Below are 22,878 nucleotides of genomic sequence, written 5' to 3' on the forward strand. Positions count from 1 at the left end.
GTGTCCTAATTGGTCTTTCTGCTCCAAGTTTATCCCCCACCAATCTGTCATCCACATGGCTGATAAAATGATTTGATTGTCATGTCACCCCAACAGCTCAGAAAAATTCAATAGCTCCCTATTACCTCTAGGAAATAAGAGAAACTGTTGGCTTTTAAAATCTTTTGCATCCTGAGCCCAGCCTACCTTTCTAATCTTATTACACATTACAGCTCTAGGGTCCAGTCAAACTAACCTTTTTACTGGTACCTCCTATCTCTGAGCTCTTATTCTGGTTTTTCCATGCCTTGAATGCATGCCTTCCTTGCTTCTACCTCTTAAAATCCCTCATTTTCTTCAAAAATCATCTCAAATTCCAACTTCTACATGTATTCTCTCCTGATCTCCTCAGCACTAGTAACCTATTGGCATAGAATTGAATATTAGAATAGCAGAAAGCTGTAGATATGGCCCTGTTAAGTGCCTGGTCTAGGCACTTAACAAATGACTGATCAATTGAAAATTGTCTTGGAGACTGAGAGGTTAGGTTACTTGCCTACGGGAACACAGCCATTGGAAAAGATATCACCTTAAACGAGGTCTTCCTAGTTTAATCTCTCTCTCTCTCTCTATGCCTATTACACTATGCTGCCTCTCATTTGTAATTTTATTTAAGCCCTATAGATACAACATTGTATGATATACATGCAATATCAATAAACATTTGGTATTATTTAAATACTGCTAGCCCCATAGACGAGGGAGATTGTAAAGTGTAGTGTAGTATAGTGTATTAACTCCACTTGGAAGAATGTTTTAAAGGAAATATTCTTAGAAACAAAGATGGTGCTGGGATCTTTATCATCATGAGTACTACCTTCACTGGTGCAGATCATGCCCCATCCAAATATTCTCATCTTGGGCCATCTTTGTCCATGTCATCCTATAAATCCTCCACAGAGGATCTACCAAGCCCTCTAAAAGAAGACTTTCCTCTGCATCTCTTTTTTTTTTAAGCAGAACTAGTTCTCCCAAAGATGTCACCAACTTTCCCAAGGGAAAAAAAAAGGAAAAACCTAAAATGTATTTAATATCCAATTACCCCTACCCCCTGCTTAACCTGAGTTAATGATTGTTGAAAAATGTAATCAATAATGACTCTGGAACAATTCACAGTGAATTTGCTCTATAGCAAAATGTAACAAGCTTTGCAAGGGTTAGCCTTGCATTTCCAAACCCATTAGGCAATGTCAAGTGTCATACTTCAATTTATCACAGCTCAGTGAATCTGAACCTTCAATTAATAGGTAACTTCTTTTTCTTGATTTCACTTTGATGAGACAGGGAGAAATGACAAAAATAACCACAAACTCATATAGAAGATTTGTCCAAACTAAACAAAAAGGTAACATAGTTACACAAAGACAAGAACCCTGTGGTATTCAATCTGTGTGTCTCCCCCAAAACTTAGCTGTGTGCTCTGTATGTAGTACTCATAGGATGACTGAATCATAAATTTAGAGTTGGAAGGAACTGAAAGGATCATCCAATCCAGTCTCCTTCTTGCACAAATGAAAAATGAGACCCAGAGAAATTAGGTGATTTACCCAGTGTCCCATGGGTAGTTAAGTTGTTAGAAGCAGAATTTGAACCAAGCTCCTCTGACTATAAATCTGCTATATGAAACTGCCTCTCATTCATTTTCCCTTAACAAATTTTTTTTAAGTTGAACTTCTAATGATTGCCCTGACCGCAGAAAATGACATAATCTTAAAGTCAGTGGTTATTGTTCAGGTGTTTCAGTCGTATCTTACTCTTAAGGACCCCATTTGGGGTTTTCTGGGCAAAAATACTGGAGTGGTTTGCCATTTCCTTCTCTAGCTCATTTTACAGATGAGGAAACTGAGGCAGACTGAGGTTAAGTGTCTTGCCCAGGATCACACAGTGTCTGAAGCTGAATTTGATTTCAGGCCCTGATTCCAAGCCCACCACTCTATCCACTGTACCACCTTGCCATCCTAGGCCTGTTCCTTACCTAATTCATGATTATGAATTGTCCATTTATAGAATATCAAGAGTAGAAGAGACCACTGTTCCAATCCCTTCAATAATATTTCCAACAAGAGTTCATCCAGCATCTACTTGGAGACCTCCAGTAAGGGAAAACTCAGGACCCCTAGTGATGGGGGATCTCACTATTCCCTTTCCACTTCGGGCGGCTCTCATAGAATGAATTTTCCTTAAATCAAGCTTAAACCTTGATGCTTCTACCCATCCTTCCTAGTTCTGCCATATGAGGCCAAGTGGAACAAAACTAATCTCCATTCCACATGACAGCCCTACAAATACCTGAAGACAGCTATCATATCCACTTTGAGTCTTCTTTTCCTCATGCTAAGCATCCCCAGTTTCTCTAACTGATCCTTAACTGTAATGTTCTCCAGTCCTCTCATCATTCTGATAACCATCTTCTTGACATACTCCAGCTTATCTCTAGCTTTCCTTAATTATGGTGCCCAGAACTAAACACAGTAGTCCAGTTGTGATCTGATAAGGGCACAATACAGGGGAACTGTTTCCTCTGCTATTCTGGGCACTATGCATCTTAATGCAGCACAGATTCTACCATTAACTTTTCCTACATCTTATTCGTTTTTACTGGGTTTTCAATCCACTAAACCCCCTTAATCTTTTTACAATTCTACCTCCCCTATGCTGCATTTTTTAAGCTAATTATTAGGACCCAAATATAAAATTGTCAATTTATCCCAATCCTCAAAACCACTTGAGACCTTTATGGATCTGGACTCTTATGATCCAGTGGGTTGATTATCCTTTCCCCTCCATACCAAGCTTCATGTCATCTAAAAAATTTGACAAGCATGCCTTCCATTCCTTAATGCAAACTGTTGATCTTAAATGGTGTTGAATACTATAAGACCAAGGACAGATCCCTCTTAAGCAGTGACTCTTTGGGTCCAGTCATTTAATTGTCCAGTGGTTCAGTCATGTCCAACTCTTCTTGACCCTGTAGACCATAGCATACTTGGCAAAGATCCTGCAGTGGCTTGTCACTTCCTTCTCCAATGGATTAAGGTAAATAGAGATTAAGTGACTTGTCCATGATAACACAGCTTGTAAGTGTCTGAAGCCAGATTTGAACTGTTCTTCCTGAATCCAGGTCTAGTGCTCTATCCACTGAGCCACCTAGCTACCTCTAAAAAAAGAAACTGTTCAGTCGTTTCAGTGGTGGTGTTCAGTTTTTCAGTCATTTAACCAGTTCCAAATTCACCCAATTGTACCCTCAGGTAACCTATACCATCTCTTCCTCCCACCCCATCTTGTTCACTAAAATAGCATGGAAGACACTACAACAAATTGAATTCCAGCTTCTTAAATTCACACTTCCAGGAAGAAGCAGCATATTGTAGTTGAAAAAGCAATGACATCTATTGCCATTGAAGCAGCTAGATGGCACCACGGTGCACAGACCATGGCCAGAAAGACCAGAATTCAAGTCTGACCTCAGACACTTACTCCCTATGTGATCCTGAGAAAGTCCTTTAATCTCTATTTGCCTCAGTTTCTTCAGCTATAAATGAAGATAATATCAATACCTAGTTTGTAGAGTTCTTGTGAGAGGATACAATATTTGGGATAATTTTGTAAAGACCTTAGCACAATTTCTGGTGCATAGTAGGTCCCATATAAATGTTTATTCCCTTCCAACCCCCTCCGCACACATATTTGACCCAGTTTCCTATATGTAAATAAAAGACAATGAAAATCCCTCTCCCAGGATAATGAAAGCTTTTTAAAGGCAGAAACTCTATTCTAGACTCTACATAGTGTCTGGCATATATTAGAAAATTAATAAATGGTTGCTGAATGAATCATGAAGCATTTCAGGATTCTGAGTCATTGAAGACACATTCTGTTATTTCAGTGCTTATTAATTCAACAACATGTTAAGGCTTTCAGATATTAAAACAAAAAGGCTTTTCTTGTAAACCTAAACTCCAAATATTCTGTTTAATTGAGGTTTCATGCTATAGTTTGCAAAGTTTATGTATTGATCATTCAAAAAGTGATGGCAAAGACCACCCAACAAGAATGATGTGCAATTTAACAGTTGAATAAAACAGATCTGGTTTCAGTTTCATTCGATTCATTTCAGAATTAATCACTAGCATTTATATAGCACTTTAAGGAAGCTAGGTGGCACAGTGAGTGGAGTCAGGAAGACTTATCTTCCTGAGTTCAAATATGGCCTCAGACACTTACTAGCTGTGTGACCCTGGGCAAGTCACTTAACCCTGTTTGCCTCAGTTTCCTCATCTGTAAAATGAGCCAATGGTCAACCACTCCAGTATCTCTGACAAGAAAACTCCAAATGGGGTCACAAAATGTCAGATATGATTGAACTTTAAGGTTTGCAAAGTGCTTTAACAAATGTTATTTTACTGTATCCTCACAACAATCCTGGGAGACAGGTGCAGTTGTTAGCCAGTAATTTACAAATGAGGAAACTAAGGTATGCCAAGGTTAAGTAACTTGTCCAGAGTCACACAGCTAATGTCTGGGTCCAGATTTGAGCTCATGTTTTCTTAATAGTGGAGAAGGAAATGGCAAACCACTGCAGTATCTTTGCCAAGAAAATCCCAAATGGAGTCACGAGGAGTCAAACACAACTGAAAAATGACTAAACAACAAATTTACACTGTTCTGTCCACTGTGCCATCCAAACACTTAACAGCAAATAGTATTAATCACTTTCTCTAGTCAAAGTGAATAAGGAGCTCATTAGTATATAGCAAACCAGCCTTAAAGCCAAGAAGGCATGGGCTCAAGTTCTGCTGCTGACCTCTGCTGGCTCTGTGACCCTGGGCAAGTCAGTTAACTTCCCAGTGCTTTTCTCTAAGACTGGCAGTGCAGAGGAAGTGCCAGCCTTCTTTAGTGTATACCCTGCACCCATGAGATCCCCAGTGTAGTTCCTGATCCTTTTATGCTGTGTGCTAGGGGAGAAGCAAAGGTGAATGAAACATGTTCCCCATACTCAGGGAAGTTATATTCTTTTGGGGTGGGAGAATGAGACACATAGAAAAATATCTAAGAATGCAAAATAAAACTAGGTAAGTGCTTGTATAAAAAAAAGATATGTGTGTGTATACTCATTTAAATCATTCTTTAAGTTTTGCACGCAATATATACATGTATATAACATAATCTTAATTTATCTTCAAAACCACCCTGTGAGGTAGTTACTTTCATTAGCCTCATTTTACAGCTAGGACACTGGGCCTCAGAAAAGCTAAGTGACTTTCCCAGCTAGTAAATATCTAAGGTAGACTCAAGTCTTCCCGACTCTTTATTTATGATGTTATGTTCTCTACTTGAATTACTAACAAAGGACTCTGTAAACTTCAAGGAAGGAAAGCTCATTCCCAAATAAGGAGGGATCAGGGAAACCTCATGGAAGAAAGTTGGCACTGAAGATACATCTTGAAGGACAGACAGGATTTTGAGAGGTAAAGAATACAGAAGGGTACGCCAAGCATAGAGAACAGAGAAAGCAAAGATATAGATCAAGGTGGAAAAGTACTACATTCGCACATACATGTGTATGTATCTATGTATTTGTATGTGTGTATATACATACGTGTGTGAATATACATAGACACACACTTTTTTGTTCAGACATTTCAGTCTTATCTCACTCTTCATGACCCTGTTTGGTGTTTTCTTGGCAAAGGTCCATGAGTGGTTTGCACCATTTCCTTTTGCAGCTCATTGCACAGTTGAGGAAAATGAGGCAAACAGGTTTAAGGGATTTGCCCAGGGTCACACAACTAGTTAGTGCCTAAGGCTGGATTTGAATTCACAAAGATGAGTCTTCCTGACTCCAGGCCCAGTGCTCTATCCATTGTGCCACCTTGCTGTCCTATACATATATATATACATACATATATACACATGCACACATATATACATATACATATGCATATCCATACATACCCACACATATATGTGTGTATATGTGTGTATTATATATACACATCTAGCAATTCACTTTAGTTAAGGCACAAGTATAAGGTAAAGAGTATTAGCATAAAACCTGCAAAATCACAATGTGTGTCAGATTGTAAAGGGAGGAGCCCTAGTTTTTTCCTAAATAGTATAATGATGCAAAATAGGGGTTAAAATCTACATGTGAGGAAACTGTCAGGAATTCCTTCCTTAATACTTGTACCAAATTTGTTTGGTATAGAATCAATCTGGTATAGGAGAAGAAATACTAGCTTGGAGTCAGAATGTGAGTCATAGCCTTTTCACTTCATACTTGTGTGAGCAAATCAATTAACCTTTCTGGGCCTCAGTTTCCTTATCTGTAAAATGAAGGAGTTGAAGTAAATGGTTTCCAAGGTTTCTCCTAAATCCTATGAACTGATACAGTGATCTTCTATGAATTTTCTGATCTGTAAAATGATGGGATCAAGGCTAAATTATGCCTAAGGTCTCTTCTAGCTCTCTCATGGTCCTGTGATCCCATAAGCCGATTTCTTCATACTTTACTGTAGAAGTCCAAACTTTGGAAGGAACCTAAGGTCTTCTAGTTCAGCTCCTACTTTTACAATATCTAGGGCTCTGAAATATACATTTGGAGAGATAAGCAGAGCCTCAGATCAATCACTGCATTAGATTGCACAACTTGGTCTATATCATAATTATTATTTCATTAGAGACTTGCACTTCTGATTAATTTAACTGTATAACCACACCAAAGAGTGGGGAAAGAGAAATATATCCCAGTTAACTTCCTGTACCCTCCTCATGGGTCAGCATGCCTATAAGAATATCCCACATTTCTCTGTACCCTTCCACACGCATTGAAGGTTTACATCAGTGAGTTCCTCTATATGCTGATAGGCCAATTCTGCCCAAAGACTATAAAGTTGTAGCTAGTCTTACCTCTACCAACAATAGTCACTGCCATTCTTTTTCCTTAAATACCCCAGATTAGTGCCACAGCTACATGCTAAGAAGCAGCCCCAATTCCATGAGTACCCATCCTGACAGTGCAACAACCCATAACAGTGAGTCCCATCCATAATATCCCTCACAACTGGCCATTCACCACTTAGCTGACAGCCTCCAATAACAACGAACTCCCAACCTTTAGAGGGAGCCCATATCGCTTTCATATGGCTCTTTTTGTCAAGAAGTAGTTTTTTCATATTAAGCCAAAACTTGCCTTCCCATAATTTCTACCTAATAGTCCAGCTTTTACCACACAAGTCTAATTGTCCTATTCCACAAAACTTCAAATATTTGAAAGCTGCTAAAATGCTACATGTCCCCAAGGTTTATCTTCTCTCAGGTAATAAATGTTTTCCTTCAGTAGATCCTCATGTAGAATAGATCCTCGTGTAGAGTAGATTCTAGTCCCCTCTCTACCTTGATTTGTCTCACAGTAAGTGATTCAGTTCAGCCACTAAATTGAGGCCTAAAACCACACATACTGTTCCATAGGTAGTCTAAGGCAAAATACCACAAGATGAGTACACAGACAGTGCATAGAGAGCTGCAGTGTTCTATATCCAGTGGCTAGAGAGCTGGACCCAGAGCTAGGCACTGGACAGGTGCAGACACTAACTCTGTGACCTAGAATAAGTCCCTTAATTTCTCCCTCCCTCAGTTTCCTCATTTGTAAAATAGAAATAATAGTACCTACTTCCCAAGATTGTTGTAATGATAGAATTAGACATTTATAAAATGCTTTGCACACTTTAAAGTGCTGCAAAAATGCTAGCTGTCATTATTATGAATACTAGGCATCTAATAACGGAATCTAAGATCACACTAAGACAAACCAACGACACAAATTAAGATTTCAATCCATTAAAACTCTTAAGACTTTTTAGCATAGATTTCTCTCTATCCATGTTTTCACTGTCCTAGGTATGTGCAGTTCACTTTTTTTGAACCAAATTGTAGGGCTAAAGTCCTAAAACTTTTCATATGTTCCTTTTATTAACTTCTGCCAATCATTCCAATCTATTGAGATCACATTAGGTCCTGATTCTATTGTCTAAGATCTAAACTGTCTCCCCACCTTCATCATACTGACAAATTTGATAAGCACACTCTCTACACTTTCATCCAAATCTTTAATAAAAATGTTGAAGAGAACATGGTAAAGAATTCCCCAACATGCCAAGAATTCCCTCTTGGCAGATATTAATCAACATTCTTTAGATCCTATGATTTAACCATAGCTACAGTCATTCAGTCAACAGGACTCTGTTCTTGTCCACAAGGTTGTGGAGAGACACTGTCAAGTTCTTTAACTGAAATTCTAATACATTACGTGCATGGCACTGGATGTTAGCTTGGAAGGACGTCTCCATTTGAGTGCCCCATAACCTATATTTGGCCACGAAGTATTTAATATATTTATCAAGTTGCAGGATAAAAGATATGCTATCATATTTGCCGATGACACACATCTGGGAGAAATCCAAAAAGATCTCCATGGGCTACAACATTGGGCCAATGATTATGAGATGAAAATTAATAAGGGTAAATGTAAGCTCTTGCCCTTGGGTTTTAAAGAGCACCTCACAAAAGCAAGATGGGGTAGGGATGTCTAGAGAGCAATCTGTCTGAAAAAGTCCTGGGAGCTGCATCAAAGCAAGCTCCATATAAGTCAACTGGGATTTTTCAGTCAAAAAACCTTGTATAATTTTAGACTACAAAAAGAGAGGCATAGACAGTACCATGGAGAGGATACTTATGCCCTACATTTACCCTGTTAAATTTACATTGGGATTATTATTATCTGACCATGATACTGGTGAAAAATAGGAATGTCCACAAGAGAGCTACCAAAATAGGGTACCACAATAGGCCTTGTGATCATGCCAAAGAAGACTGCCTTATGAAGGGATTGGGAATGTTTAAAAAAGGGATGACTTGAACCTACCTGCTAGTTGTCCAAAATTTGAATGAGCTGCCTCTACTCCTATTCAGTTCCTGAGAAGGTTTGATGGCCACTTTTCAGTTATATTGAGGAAGGAATTTGATTTGAACCAAATTGCCTAGAAAGTACCCTCTAATTCTAAGATTCTATAATTCTGTGATTCTCTATATCTAGCCAGTCTACTAACCCTATCCAAAAACAAAATAGGAAATGAGAGTAGTCTGGAATGGCTTTTTACTAATATAACTTGGGCTGGTTCTGTGTAATAATCATTTCTATATCTAATAGATATCTAGGGTATGAGGTGTGATTGAGGTTTCTCAAGACTTTTCTAACCTGATGGCCGCTACTCATTTGTGGTCATTGCCATGAATACAAATGAAGGAACATATTAAGCTTTGCAAGACATTTTGATGTTTTGGGTTAGAAATTGAAACCCTTAGGAAGGTAAGTGATATCTTCCCTGCTGAAGGTACAGACCTCAGAAGAAAAAGGAAGATGTAAGAATAATCATTTATATAAGATTTAACTTTTTCCCTAATCATCTTTGGGATAGACCTAGTAGTGTGGTATTGCTGGGTCAAAAGTTATAAGCAGTTTAATAACTCTTTGGGTTTAATTCCAGATTGCTCTCCAAAATGGTTGGATCAGTTCACAATTCAACCAACAAAGAATTAGTATCCCTATTTTTCCTCCAACATTTGTTGCTTTCCCCTTCAATCATTTTAGCCAGTCTGATAGGTATAAAATGATATCTCAAAATAAATCAAAGATGATTAGGGGAAAGGAAAGAACCTCTGTGTTCTAAAATAGTCATAGCAGCTCTCTTTGTGGCGGCAGAGAACTGGAACTTCTGGAGATGCCCATCCATTGGGGAATGGCTGAACAAGTTGTGATATATTGTTTTGATAGAATGTCACTGTGTTAGAAGAAATTGTGAGCTCAATAATCCTAGAAAAACATGGATAGAGGGAGGAGCCAAGATGGCAGAGCAGAAAGATACACATATGCTAGCTCCAAACCCACAGCCCATAAAATACCTGTAAAGAAGAACTCCCAACAAATTCAGGAGCAGCAGAAGCCACAGAACGATGGAGTGGAGGATATTTCTGTTCCAGAGAGACCTGAAAAACCAATGCCAAGTGTCCCTCGCGCACCGGACCCAAAGCAGAGGCCAGCCCTGCCTTGGACACATGGCACCAAGAGAAGCAGATCCGAGCAGGCTCCAGAGACGGAATCTCCAGCGTCCACGCAGGTCTCTCCACCCACAGGCACCAAAGGTCAGTGAAAGAGTCTCTTTGGCTGGCTGGGAGGGGAGCAGCTTGTCCCTATAACTCAGGCCCCCTCAGGAGGCAGCAGTAGAGGCAGCAGCAGACAAGGGCTCCCAAAGCAGGCAGGAGCTCAGATCCATTGTTGAAGGTCTCCACATAAACCCCCTGAGGGAACTGAGCCCCTGAGGTGGCCCTGCCCCCACCCAAGCACCTGAACTTAATCTCACACTGAATAGCAGCCCTGCCCCCGCCAAAAGCCCTGAGGCTGGGAAGCAGCATTTGAATCTCAGATCTCAAGCATTAGCTGGGCGGATCTGGAGGTGTGGTAGGTGTGGAGAGGACACTCAGAAGTCAAGTAACTGGCTGGGAAAATGCCCAGAAAAGGGGGGAAAAAAATAAGACCACAGAAGGTTACTTTCTTGGTGAACAGATATCTCCTCCCTTCCTTTTGGATGAGGAAGAACAATGCTTACCGTCAGGGAAAGACATAGAAATCAAGGCTTCTGTATCCCAAACATCCAAAATAAATATTCAATGGGCTCAGGCCATGGAAGAGCTCAAAAAGGATTTTGAAAATCAAGTTAGAGAGGTGGAGGACAAACTGGGAAGAGAAATGAGAGAGATGCAAGAAAAGCATGAAAAGCAGGTCAACACCTTGCTAAAGGAGACCCAAAAAAATGTGGAAGAAAATAACACCTTGAAAAATAGGCTAACTCAATTGGCAAAAGAGGTTCGAAAAGCCAATGAGGAGAAGAATGCTTTCAAAAGAAGAATTAGCCAAATGGAAAAGGAGGTTCAAAAGCTCACTGAAGAAAATAGTTCTTTCAAAATTAGAATGGAACAGATGGAGGCTAATGACTTTATGAGAAACCAAGAAATCACAAAACAAAACCAAAAGAATGAAAAAATGGAAGATAATGTGAAATATCTCATTGAAAAAACAACTGACCTGGAAAATAGATCCAGGAAAGACAATTTAAAAATTATGGGACTACTTGAAAGCCTTGATGAAAAGAAGAGCCTAGACATCATCTTTCACGAAATTATCAAGGAAAACTGCCCTGATATTCTAGAACCAGAGGGCAAAATAAGTATTCAAGGAATCCACTGATCACCACCTGAAAGAGATCCAAAAAGAGAAACTTCTAGGAACATTGTGGCCAAATTCCAGAGTTCCCTGGTCAAGGAGAAAATATTGCAAGCAGCTAGAAAGAAGCAATTCAAGTATTGTGGAAATACAATCAGGATAACACAAGATCTAGCAGCTTCTACATTAAGGGATCGAAGGGTGTGGAATAGGATATTCCAGAAGTCAAAGGAACTAGGACTAAAACCAAGAATCACTTACCCAGCAAAACTGAGTATAATACTTCAGGGGAAAAATTGGTCTTTCAATGAAACAGAGGACTTTCAAGCATTCTTGATGAAAAGACCAGAGCTGAAAAGAAAATTTGACTTTCAAACACAAGAATGAAGAGAAGCATGAAAAGGTAAACAGCAAAGAGAGGTCATAAGGGACTTACTAAAGTTGAACTGTTTACATTCCTATATGGAAAAACAATATTTGTAACTCTTGAAACTTTTCAATATCTGGGTAGTGGGTGGGATTACACACACACACACACACACACACACGCACACATACACACAGAGCACAGAGAGCATAGAGTGAATTGAATAGGATGGGATCATATCTTAAAAAAATGAAATTAAGCAGTGAGAGAGAAATATATGGGAGGAGAAAGGGAGAAATGGAATGGGGCAAATTATCTCTCATAAAAGAGGCAAGCAAAAAACTTTTTAGTGGAGGGAAAAAGAGGGGAGGTGAGAGAAAAACATGAAGTTTACTCTCATCACATTCCACTAAAGGAAGGAATAATTTTATATATATATATAATATATAATAAATAAATAAATATAATATAATATATATAATTATACATATTACACTCATTTTGGTATGAAAACCTATCTTACAATACAGGAAAGTGGGGAGAAGGGGATAAGCAGGGTGGGGAGGATGATGGAAGGGAGAGCAGTGGGAGAAGGGAGCAATTTGAAGTCAACACTCTTGAGGAGGGACAGGATCAAAAGAGAGAACAGAAGCAATGGGGGGGGCAGGATAGGATGGAGGGAAATATAGTTCGTCTTACAGAACATGACTATTGTGGAAGTCATTTGCAAAACTACACAGATATGACTTATATTGAATTGCTTGCCTTCCAAAGGGAATGGGTGGGGAGGGAGGGATGAAGAGAAGTTGGAAGTCAAAGTTATAGGAACAACTGTTGAGTTCTGTTCTTGTTACTAGGAAATAAGAAATACAGGTAAAGGGGTATAGAAAGTTATCTGGCCCTACAGGACAAAATAGAAGATGGGGACAAGGGAAGGGAGGGATGATAGAAGAGAGGGCAGATTGGTGGTAGGGGCAATTAGAATGCTTGGCGTTTTGAGGTGGGGGGAGGGGATAAATGGGGAGAAAATTTGGAACCCAAAATTTTGTGAAAATGAATATTAAAAGTTAAATAAATACATTTTTAAAAAAAGAAAGAAAAACATGGATAGACAAGCTCAAAATGTGTGTTTGTCCTTCGTTGCCAAAGAAAACCAATAATAAAGAGCTAAAATAGCAAAATCAAGAGAATGTTGTATACAATAACACCAATATTGTTTTAAGAACAACTTTGAATGACTAAGCCATTTTTACTATTATAAATATCCAAATTAACTATAGATAATCTATGAAGGAAGGTTACTATCTCCATCCAGAGAAATAACTAATAAAAAAAAGTGTGTATAGGATCATTTTACACACACACACACACACACACACACACACATATACACACACACACAAATTATATATGTGTATATATATATTTGTGTCTAATTGTAACCATCTTGGGGGGCATTTTACACATACACACACACAAATTATATACATATATATTTGTGTCTAATGATGCCATCTTGGGGGGAAAGGAAAAAAAGAAATATACACAATAATTTTATTATATATTTTAAAAGAGTATGCAACCATCTTTTTATTATACTATATTATGGAAATGCTTGTTTTATTCCATAAATTAAAAATAAAATAAATACAAATTTATTAAAAAGATTTTACAAGGAGTGTAAGTTACAACCACTCTTTGACATAATAGTACAGATACCATTATCTTCATTGTGCTGATAAGGAAACTAAGGCTCTCAGAAGTTATATCAGTCAACAAATATTGATTAAGTGTCTGCTGGGCAGCTAGATGGCACAGTGGATAGACTACTGGGTCTGAAGTCAAGAAGATTCATCTTCCTAAGTTTAAATCTGGTCTCAGACATGTCCTATCTGTGTGACCCTGGGCAAGTCACTTAACCCTATGTGCTTCAGTTCCTCATCTATAAAATGAGCTGGAGAAGGAAATGGCAAACCATTCCAGTATCTTTGCCAAGAATATCCCAAATGGGTTCACAAAGTATTGGACATGACTGAAAAACAGTCACAAAAATACCTGCTAAAGGCTAAGCTCTATCCTGGGTGCTAGTGAAATAGTACAAAGAATGAAGGAAGTACTATTGGGAAGGAGCTTGCACTAACTAAAAATGATCACACGGGATTCAAACCCAGGTCTCGCAATTCCAAGTCTAGCTCTCAACTGACTCTATCACACCACTTCTTGCTGTCTAAGAACAGTCTTGAGTTTCTGGATTATGACTCATAATATGGAAATAATGGGCTCTTACAGTGTATATTATAATGACTGATAAAGATATACTTGCCTGGCATTTTGAAAACCCACTCAGAAGAGATTTAAACTGAATATGAAAGAATGAATGAAAAAAATTATTAAGCACTTACTCTAAGCAAATAATTGTAAGCGAGTAAAAGTAAGTGAGTCCCTGCTCTCAAGGAACTCACATTCTAATAAGGGGATACAAGACATATGCAAGTTTTTGAGATGCAAATTAGATGAAAAGGCTCCATGGTCCTTAAGGAGCATCAGCAAAGCAGATGGTAATGCAACTTCTTTAATGTCATTTCCATTAATAAAAAACATTTCCATTTCTAATGTTAAAATATTTCTAACGTTGCTTTTGACAGTGCCAAGTACTTTTGTGTTGAGAACATTTTTCAGGATTTTCTGTAGCTGTGGCTGCTGAGGCAGCAGGGGACTTAGTATTCAAAAAAATCGTTTCCAGGTCGCATCTCCACAAGAGTTGCTTCCCTTTTGAAGTCCAGCCTGACTTCTCAGGACAGACCTATTTTTCCCTCCAAAAAAGGAGGGAAAGGGAAAATACTTCTACTTGGAAAAAATAAAAGGATCAAAGAAATAATGTCTATTACTCAGAATGTCAAGACTTATCATTAGATGTCAGAACTATTTAACTCATTTTTCTTTCTGCCAAAAATAATAGTCTTTCTACTGGAAAGGACAAGACAAAAATGGTTAAAAGGGAGTCAAAAGTCAATATAAATGTATATGTACTAAGAGAACCCTTCATTGTACCAAGTAAGTAAAAATCTAAAGTCCTAGATAAACTATATGCCAGATTATGAAAGAACTCAAAGATATAATAGCTGAGCCACTATCAGTGATCTTTGAGGGACTATGAAGAACAGGAGAGGTCTGAACTAGAGAAAGGCTAATGTTTTAATTGTCAAAGAAGGAGGAAGAAGAGGAAGAAGATAGGCTACAAACTATAGATCCAATAGCCTGCCTTCAATCCCTAGAAAAATCCAAGAGCATACTATTAAAGAGATGACCTCTCAATATCTATGGAAAAGCCAGCATGACTGCATCAAGAATAGATTATGTCTGACAACCTCATTTGTTGTTGTTTTTGGGGGGGAGGGAGGTAAGGTTACTACACTACCCTAGTAGCTCAGAGGAAGACTTTAGACAGAATTTGCCTTGATTCAATAAAAGTATCTGTAGATAACTTGGAAAGATGAGGATTAGATGATCATATAGTTTGACAGATTCAAAGTTGGTAATTGATTAGACCCCCCCCCCCCCAAAGTACTTGTTTATGGGTTAATGAAAACTTAGAGGGAAGTCTGCAGTAGAATATTCCACAGATCTGCTTTCAGTTCTCCTTTCTACAACATTCCACCTTGGATTGACATAGACAACATGGTTGTAAAATTTATATATGATACAAAGCAAGGTAAGATATTGGATAACAGGATCCAGAGAAATTTCAATAAGCTGGAATGGTGAGCCAAATAAATAAAATGTAATAGAGAAGTACAAAATCTTCCATAAATTTAAAAAAAATAAACTTCACAAGGATTAGCTCCTTTCAAGACTCAGATAAACCTATGAGAGGACTTTCTGAATTACCTTAGTCTTTAATGTTATCTCGTTCCCCAAAATAAACTTATTTCACACTTATTTTATGTATTTTCTATTTATAAGAGGCAGTATAGTATTTTGGATGGTAAATCCGCCTTAGAGTCAGAAAGACTTGGATTATTCACGCCCCATCTCTGACATCGAATGGCCATGTGACTGGGTGTACTAAGCAACTTGCTAAGAGAGGAAGTTGGAAAATATGTGTCAACGTGAATCAACAGAGCAAGTCCCTTATTAGGCACTGATGAAACCTAAGGTAGTATCAAAAAAAAAAAAGTTGATCTTTTAAAAAATTTTATCTATTCATGTTTTGATTCCCAACGGTAGAATGTAAGCTCGTGAGGGCAGGAACTGCTTACATTTTTAATCTTTATATTCCCCAGAACTTTGCATACTTCATTACATGTAACTGGTGTTTAATAAGTGCCTTATTTAATTGAATTTAATCAAGTTCTTCAATAAGTGAAGGAACCAACAAGGAGGAAATTCTATTTTGTATCTAATTTTCACTAATAGAGAAAAACTAGTTGCTAAAAATTAAGGAAGGCCTTGAGGGGAAATCAGCACTCCCTCTTAGTGTTTATAATATAGAAGAAAAAAATTTAACAGTATAAGTTAGTACATACTAGAGTATGGGACAATAGATGACAAAGAGTTCTGAGGAAGGGTTGGTTGAATCCTGTGGACCAAAATTCTACAGAGAAAGTCAACCAAGGAAGGATAGGAAATTCAAGAATAAAATTCTGAAGACAGGGAAACAATTCAAATCTAGAAGAAAAGCAGAAAATATCTTAAGAGACCTGCGCAGCAGTCAGTCACTGAGCATTTAGTAAGCGCCTTCTATGTGCCAGGCACTGTGCTAGGTGTTGGAGAAACCATGCGAAACGGGCCCTACCCTGTCTTTTGCCAATGTTTCACACAGTGCCTGGCACATAGTAGTAGCATTATATATTTTTGCTGACTGACTCAGGGAACATGTGTTATTTCAGAGGAGGCATCAAGGTACAAAAAAAAAAAAAACAATTTTAAAAAGGTAGTGTTTTTGAAGGGGAGGCAGAGTTGATAGGGATCAGGAAAGAAAACGTCAAAGGTAGTATTTGAACTGAGACTTGAAGAAAAGCAGGGATTCTAAGAGGGCATGTGTCCTAAGCAAAGAGGATGGCCAGCACAAAGTCAGGACCTCAGAACAGACCATAATTTATTCCAGTCCTAAACAAGAATTCCTTGTGCGGTAGCCTAAACCAAAGGTCATCCTTCCGGAATACCTCAGATTACAACATGGTAAAGACAAACAACTTCATGAATGACCAATGATAAAACACCCTACCTATCTGCTTATAGGTAAAGGAGTCCTGATGCAGAATGAGATACATTTTTGTTCATGACCAATTTGTTACAAGGGTTTTGTTTCTCTTTTTTTCCAAATGGAAGAGGGGGATTTGGAAGGGAGAGTAAATACTTAATGGAAAAAAATGTTAACTTTAAGAAAATAAAAGATGGAGATGTGACCTAGACAAAAGTATAATGATATAGATTTTGAACTGATTGAATGGCCACATTTGGAGGGTATTCATTAATGGTTCAATGTCAGGTTGGCAGAAGTCTTAGTATTTTCAAAAAATCAACTTCACAAGTATAGAATAGAAAGCAGTTTATACAAAAAAGATTTGGGGTTTCAGTAGACTGAGTCAACAGTATAATGAGGTAGCTTTAAAAAGCTAATTCTATCTTGGGTTGTTTTAAGAAAGGCATACGTTCCAAGAATAATAAAGGGATAGCCTCTCTCTATTCCACCTCTGTCAGACTTCATCTGGTGCACAGTTCTCAGGGCTGGGAACCACAGTTTAGGAAGGATATGGAAAAACATCTATATGAGGGCAAGCAGGATGGGGAAAGACTCTGAGCTTATTATCATATGATAGGCAGTTGAAGGAAGTGAGGATGATGCATGTGCCTGGAGAAGAGTCAATGGGAATATTACAACTGTCTTCCAGTATTTGAAGGGTTGTCATGTGGAAATGAGGTTAGGCTTGTTTTGTTTGGCGACAAGGGTCATAACTAGGGCAATGGGTAGAAATTCCAAAAAGGCAAATTTAGGTTTGATAGCAGGAAAAACCTCCCCAACAATTTTGCTCTAAGGAACATTTCTCTCTCATTGGAGTTCTTCAGAGACTTCTCTTATGTAAGATACTAGGCATACCTTTTAGGCTGGATTCAACGACTAACTGAAGTCCCTTCCAATTTTAGAAGTCTGATTCTGTCAATTTATCAAGATGCAAGTTTAAGCTTAATGTAAAGGAGTAAGTTCTCAACAGTAATAGGGATTCAAGAATAGGACTGACCTTAGAATCTCACAGGCTCCGCCGTACCAGCAGAATCTAGACAACCCCTTGGCAGAGATGTTGTAAAGGAGACATGAGTTTAACTAGATGGCTTCTGAAGTGACCTTTATCTCATGTTCTGTAATTGTCTCCCTAGAACTGAGTAGGGTCTATGGAACCTGAATGGTTTTAAACACAAATGTCTATTCCTAACCTCTAAAAAAATAAGAGCACATGCATAGGACTTTTTGTCATTGTCAAATCTCAACATGGAAGCAGAACCCTAACATAAGTAGAAATCACCTACTTTCCATTCTGTAGACGGCATTATGACTCCTTCTTTTCCTCCCATTTCATCTGAAAGTGACTTAAAGGATTCAATCTGAAGATGGGTGTGGGGGAGCAGGGGTGGGGGGTGAGGGTGGGACCAATAATGTGAAGTTTAAAAGATGAGACCCATAGATTTGCCCTTTGCCTCTATCAAGCTGTAGAGCTGCTATAGAGCAATAATGAACATTTTCTTTCTATTTTCATTAATTTTTATCTTCATTTCTCCTCAGTATCATGCTCCTAAAGTCATTTCCCAGCCCACACTTCCACTTCATCTCTGGAGCTCTGAGCTGAGCCATTCATCACTGAGGTCAAGCCTTTTAAAAATACAATGATGTGTTCTGTGTTCCCTGGCTAGTTATCCATTATGGCAAAAGACCTTGACTGGTTGTGAAAACCTCTCTTCTCCTGGCCTCACTCCATCCAGTTAGCCATAAGCAACCTGGGTTTTGTAAAAGCTCTTCATTTTTTCACCCTCATTGGTGGCTTCTTCCTTTATCCTTTAAGAAAAATAAGAAACCAGGCCAGTGGGACCTACCCTAGTTAGATCCCCTAGAAACTCTTCTGTACCTGGTAATTCTAATCAGGACTCCAGGAGGGATTCAGGCATTAGTCCAACCAAGTCCACATCTTTAGAGGACCAAAGAGGAAAGTGAAATCTCAGTGGTAAGTTAGCTCCATGTCTGTGTTATATATAGAAAAGATCCTATGCCTTCAATAACTCATGTAGAATATAATTTCTAAGATCCTTGAGGCCAGAACTGCTTTGCTTGCTTACACAGGACCTTTTATAGAGTTAGTGCTTTATAAATACTCATTGAATTGACCGTGTAAAAAATGTGAAAAAAGTCACAAAAGTCTAGATTTGAGTGCTAGCTCTTCAGCTTGCTACCTGTGTATTTTTGGGGAATCCCAAAATTATCCTTTAAATTAAATAAAGTATCCTTTAAATTCATTGGTATCTTATGAAAGGTCTGAACCATGATCTATGCAGACCCTTTCATGTCAAAACTCTGTTATTTAAAACCATATAAATAAGAGAATTACTATGATTAGATATCTGTAGGATCACTGCAAGGAGGGGCTACGAAACACTCTGTCAATATGCATTTATTTAGCACCTTAGGTGCAATACTAGTACCTGGCCATAAGAAGGCCAAAACAAAACAGCCCCTTTCCTCAAGGACCTTAAATTCTATTTAGGGGAACACAGTATGTACAGATATTAATATAGATAAAATATATGCAAAATAAATAAAGGTAATGGGAGAGGGCACTAGCAGCTGCGGAAATGAATAAAGTCTTGATGTTAAAGATGGTACTTGAGGTGAGTTTTAAAGGTAACAATGAATTCTCATAGGTATAGATGAGGGAATACATTCCAGGCATGTGGAACAGAAAACCCAAGGGGTGTGACGGTCTGGAAGATGGAAGAACAATACCTGATTCTCTCCACACAAACTGGTTTACTGCTTGAACTAGGCTTAGTTCAAGATGGGCCTCTAAATAATCCCAATAGTTTTATCTGGTTTGTTTGTTTGGTTTTTTTTTTCTGATATTAGTGAGAATAGTTTTCTAATATTGGCGAGAAGTTTGCCTTGTCTCTCCTAGCAGAGGAACCAAAATCAAAACTAAAAATAGTCATAATAATAAACAAAAATGTTAGCCATAACATAACACGATATCAAGAGGCAGCTGATTTCTGTAGTAAAATACCAGCCTAGCCAATCAAATTCAGCTGCTTGACATCCTTCCTGCTTGACACCCACAGGAGATAACTTAATGAATTACCACTTTTCAAAATGTGTCACTCATGATTTAGAGAAAGAAAAGCCTTTAGAGATTGTGCAGTTGCAAGTCCCTCTCTTTGAAAAAATAATTAAGGAAATAAGGGGTCAGAGAAAGTGACTTGCCAAAAGTCACACAGATGATGAGGAGCACAGCTAAGACTCAAACCCAGACTCCCTGCCTTCAAATCCAGAGCTTTCTGTCCTGCACCAATGAAGCCATGAAAAGTATACTGATCAGTATGACTCACTACACACAGCCAGCTCAAATGCACCATGGGGGATACTTTTGTGTGGTCTTAACTATCTGAATAGCTCTCTTAGCCCACTTCTCTGCTGCCAGAAAATCCCTGTACACCTCCCTATGTCACCTCGCAGGATTATTAGGTGCTCTCCTGAGTTAGCCCAGCATTACCAAGGCCATGAAAAGTTCCACCTCTCCACCTTGCCACCTCCCCTTTTTCACTCCTCCCTCCTTTCACTCCTGCTCTCTTCCCTCCCCTCTACCTCCCATTTTCCCCTCCTCCCCTTTTTCCTTCCACCCCTCTTTCTCTCCTTCCTTTGCTTCCTTTACTTTCCATTTTCTGGCCTCAGGATAGCACCACTCACAGCCCTTCCACCCACAGATAGCTTTCACTGGGGTATTTTCCTTCCACCCTCCTACGAATGACAATTAAACACATTCTGCTGGTGAACACCTCAGAAAGTTGCTGGGTTGTTAACAGTTTGCAGCTTTCTCAGTAGCTCCATTTACTTTAACACTAATGTGTGTACAACTAGCTAATTAATGGAATCATTTGAATCTGAAAACATCTTGTATTAATAGGAGGCTACAAAGCACTCTCAGTAAATTCACCAATAAAATTATACCAGCTTTTCTCTTCTTTTTTCTTTTTTCTCCTCCCTGCCTGGGTTTAATCACTAGAAAGTATTCTTCTAATTAGCCTAACAAAACCCGCTCCACCAGGTGTGACCTGAGCCTCTACTCAAGGACAGGGCTTTTAGAAAAGACCCTTGATCTATCCAAAAATGCCTGGGGTGATGAAAGAAATCTGGGAGGAGGTAGGTAAAAGAGATGAGCCCACACAGAGACATTTCATATGCCATTTCCAGGGATCAGCAGCTTGCTGTAATGGAAATGTTATATTTGGAGTTAGAAGGCTTGGGCTCCAATGAATAGAGAAATTTCAAAATGTAAGAATTGTGTTACCTGAGTGATTGGAATATCCCTTCACCATAAGGAACAAGGAATATGAAGATTTCAGAGAAACATGGGGAAATAGGTGAACTGATGTAACAAACTGACTTCAATAATGTAAACGGAAAGGAAAGACAACAAAAATCGAATGCTGTATCATTATGATGTTCAAACTTGATGCTAATGAAGACATGGGAAAATGGACTTTCCTTTCTCTTGACACCGAGCATCACATATACTGTCAGACTCTGCTGATAGGTTAGCGAATTTTGTTTTTTCTTGACTCTCCCTTGTATTCTTTGTTACAGGGAATTATTCTATAGATGGGGCAGGTGAGAAGGATAAATTGGGAAATGAAGGTGACATAAAATCAGAAGATATCAATAATTTTTTAAAGAGAAGATTTGGACTCTAGTTGCACATTTGTTACTCTCTATTATGTGACCTAGAACAAGTCACTTTTTGAGTTTAACCTTCCACATCTGTAAAATGGGGCAAATACATCATGGTATAAATGAAAACAGAATGTCTGTACCCTTTGTCAGAGGCTCTGGATTCAAGTTACATATCTGCGTTTCACTAGTTCCCTGACCTAGCACAAATCATTTTTAGAGTTATGCTTTCCTGAGCTATAAGATGAGAATATAGTAGGATGGAAGGTCTTCAGCACATTGGCTTGCAATGTTCATCATTTATCCTGATCCTGTAGCTCTTCCATTAGAAGTCCCCGGGCACAAGAATCCTGCCTCTCACGCTGTTTGTATTTGAGTAGATCTCAAATTTCTCATCTACAAAGTGAAGAATTTGGACTAACTAGCCTCTGAGGTCCCTTCTACATCTAGGATCCTATGAAAGGATTTGTAACTTAAAAAATGAAAAGAATAAATTTTGCCTGACCTACATAATCCATGAGGACCGAGGAGATAATATACATAACCTCACAGCATTTAGAATTGGAAGGGACCTTAGAAATATCGGACACCCGCGTTATACAGATAAGGACACAGACCCAAGCAGGCTAAGTAACATAAAGACCTTTAGAGCCATAATACTCTATTACTGTGAGTTATCCTGGTTATCATTCTCTCATTACAGGTCTACAAGTGGTTTTAAACTCCATCATCAAGGCCATGGTCCCGCTGCTGCACATTGCCCTGCTTGTGCTATTTGTGATAATCATCTATGCCATCATCGGACTGGAACTCTTCATGGGGAAGATGCACAAGACTTGCTACAACCAGGAGGGTTTAACAGGTAATGAGATATGGAAAAAGAGGGGACCATTCACTAGTGGAAGGGTTAACTGGTACACTGCTATCCAAGCTTGGAGGCCAGTGGGAAATCCCTTAAAACTTTAATTTGGAATTACTCAAATAAAGTGATTTAATCTTTTGACCAAGCAATTCCCCATCTCTGTAGTCCAAGAATATAAAAGACTAAAACAAAAATCTAATCTATATTAAAATATTCCTGGTAGCATTATTTATATCAGCAAAGAAACTGAATCAAAGTGAACATTCAGGCACTGGGGAATGACAGGAAAAAACACGGAATAAGAATGTAATTAAATATTACGATGAATATGATGAATACAGGGAAATGCAAAATTTGCATGAGCAGATTAAGAGCAAAATAAGCAGAACCAAGAAAATAATAGA

General features: G+C 38.5%; 1 protein-coding gene across 5 annotated transcripts in view; it reads left to right on the forward strand.

Moving 5' to 3' along the window:
* Positions 1 to 22,878, forward strand: part of CACNA1C (calcium voltage-gated channel subunit alpha1 C) — a 1,037,023-nt gene that overhangs the window by 724,805 nt on the left and 289,340 nt on the right. For all 5 annotated transcript variants that reach the window (XM_072650128.1, XM_072650131.1, XM_072650129.1 and 2 more), the window contains one exon: positions 22,316 to 22,474. In XM_072650128.1, coding sequence (XP_072506229.1) covers positions 22,316 to 22,474 — 159 coding nt within the window. The remainder of the gene's footprint in view (positions 1 to 22,315; positions 22,475 to 22,878) is intronic.

Source organism: Notamacropus eugenii, chromosome 3, assembly GCF_028372415.1.
Source record: "Notamacropus eugenii isolate mMacEug1 chromosome 3, mMacEug1.pri_v2, whole genome shotgun sequence".
NCBI lineage: Eukaryota > Metazoa > Chordata > Mammalia > Diprotodontia > Macropodidae > Notamacropus > Notamacropus eugenii.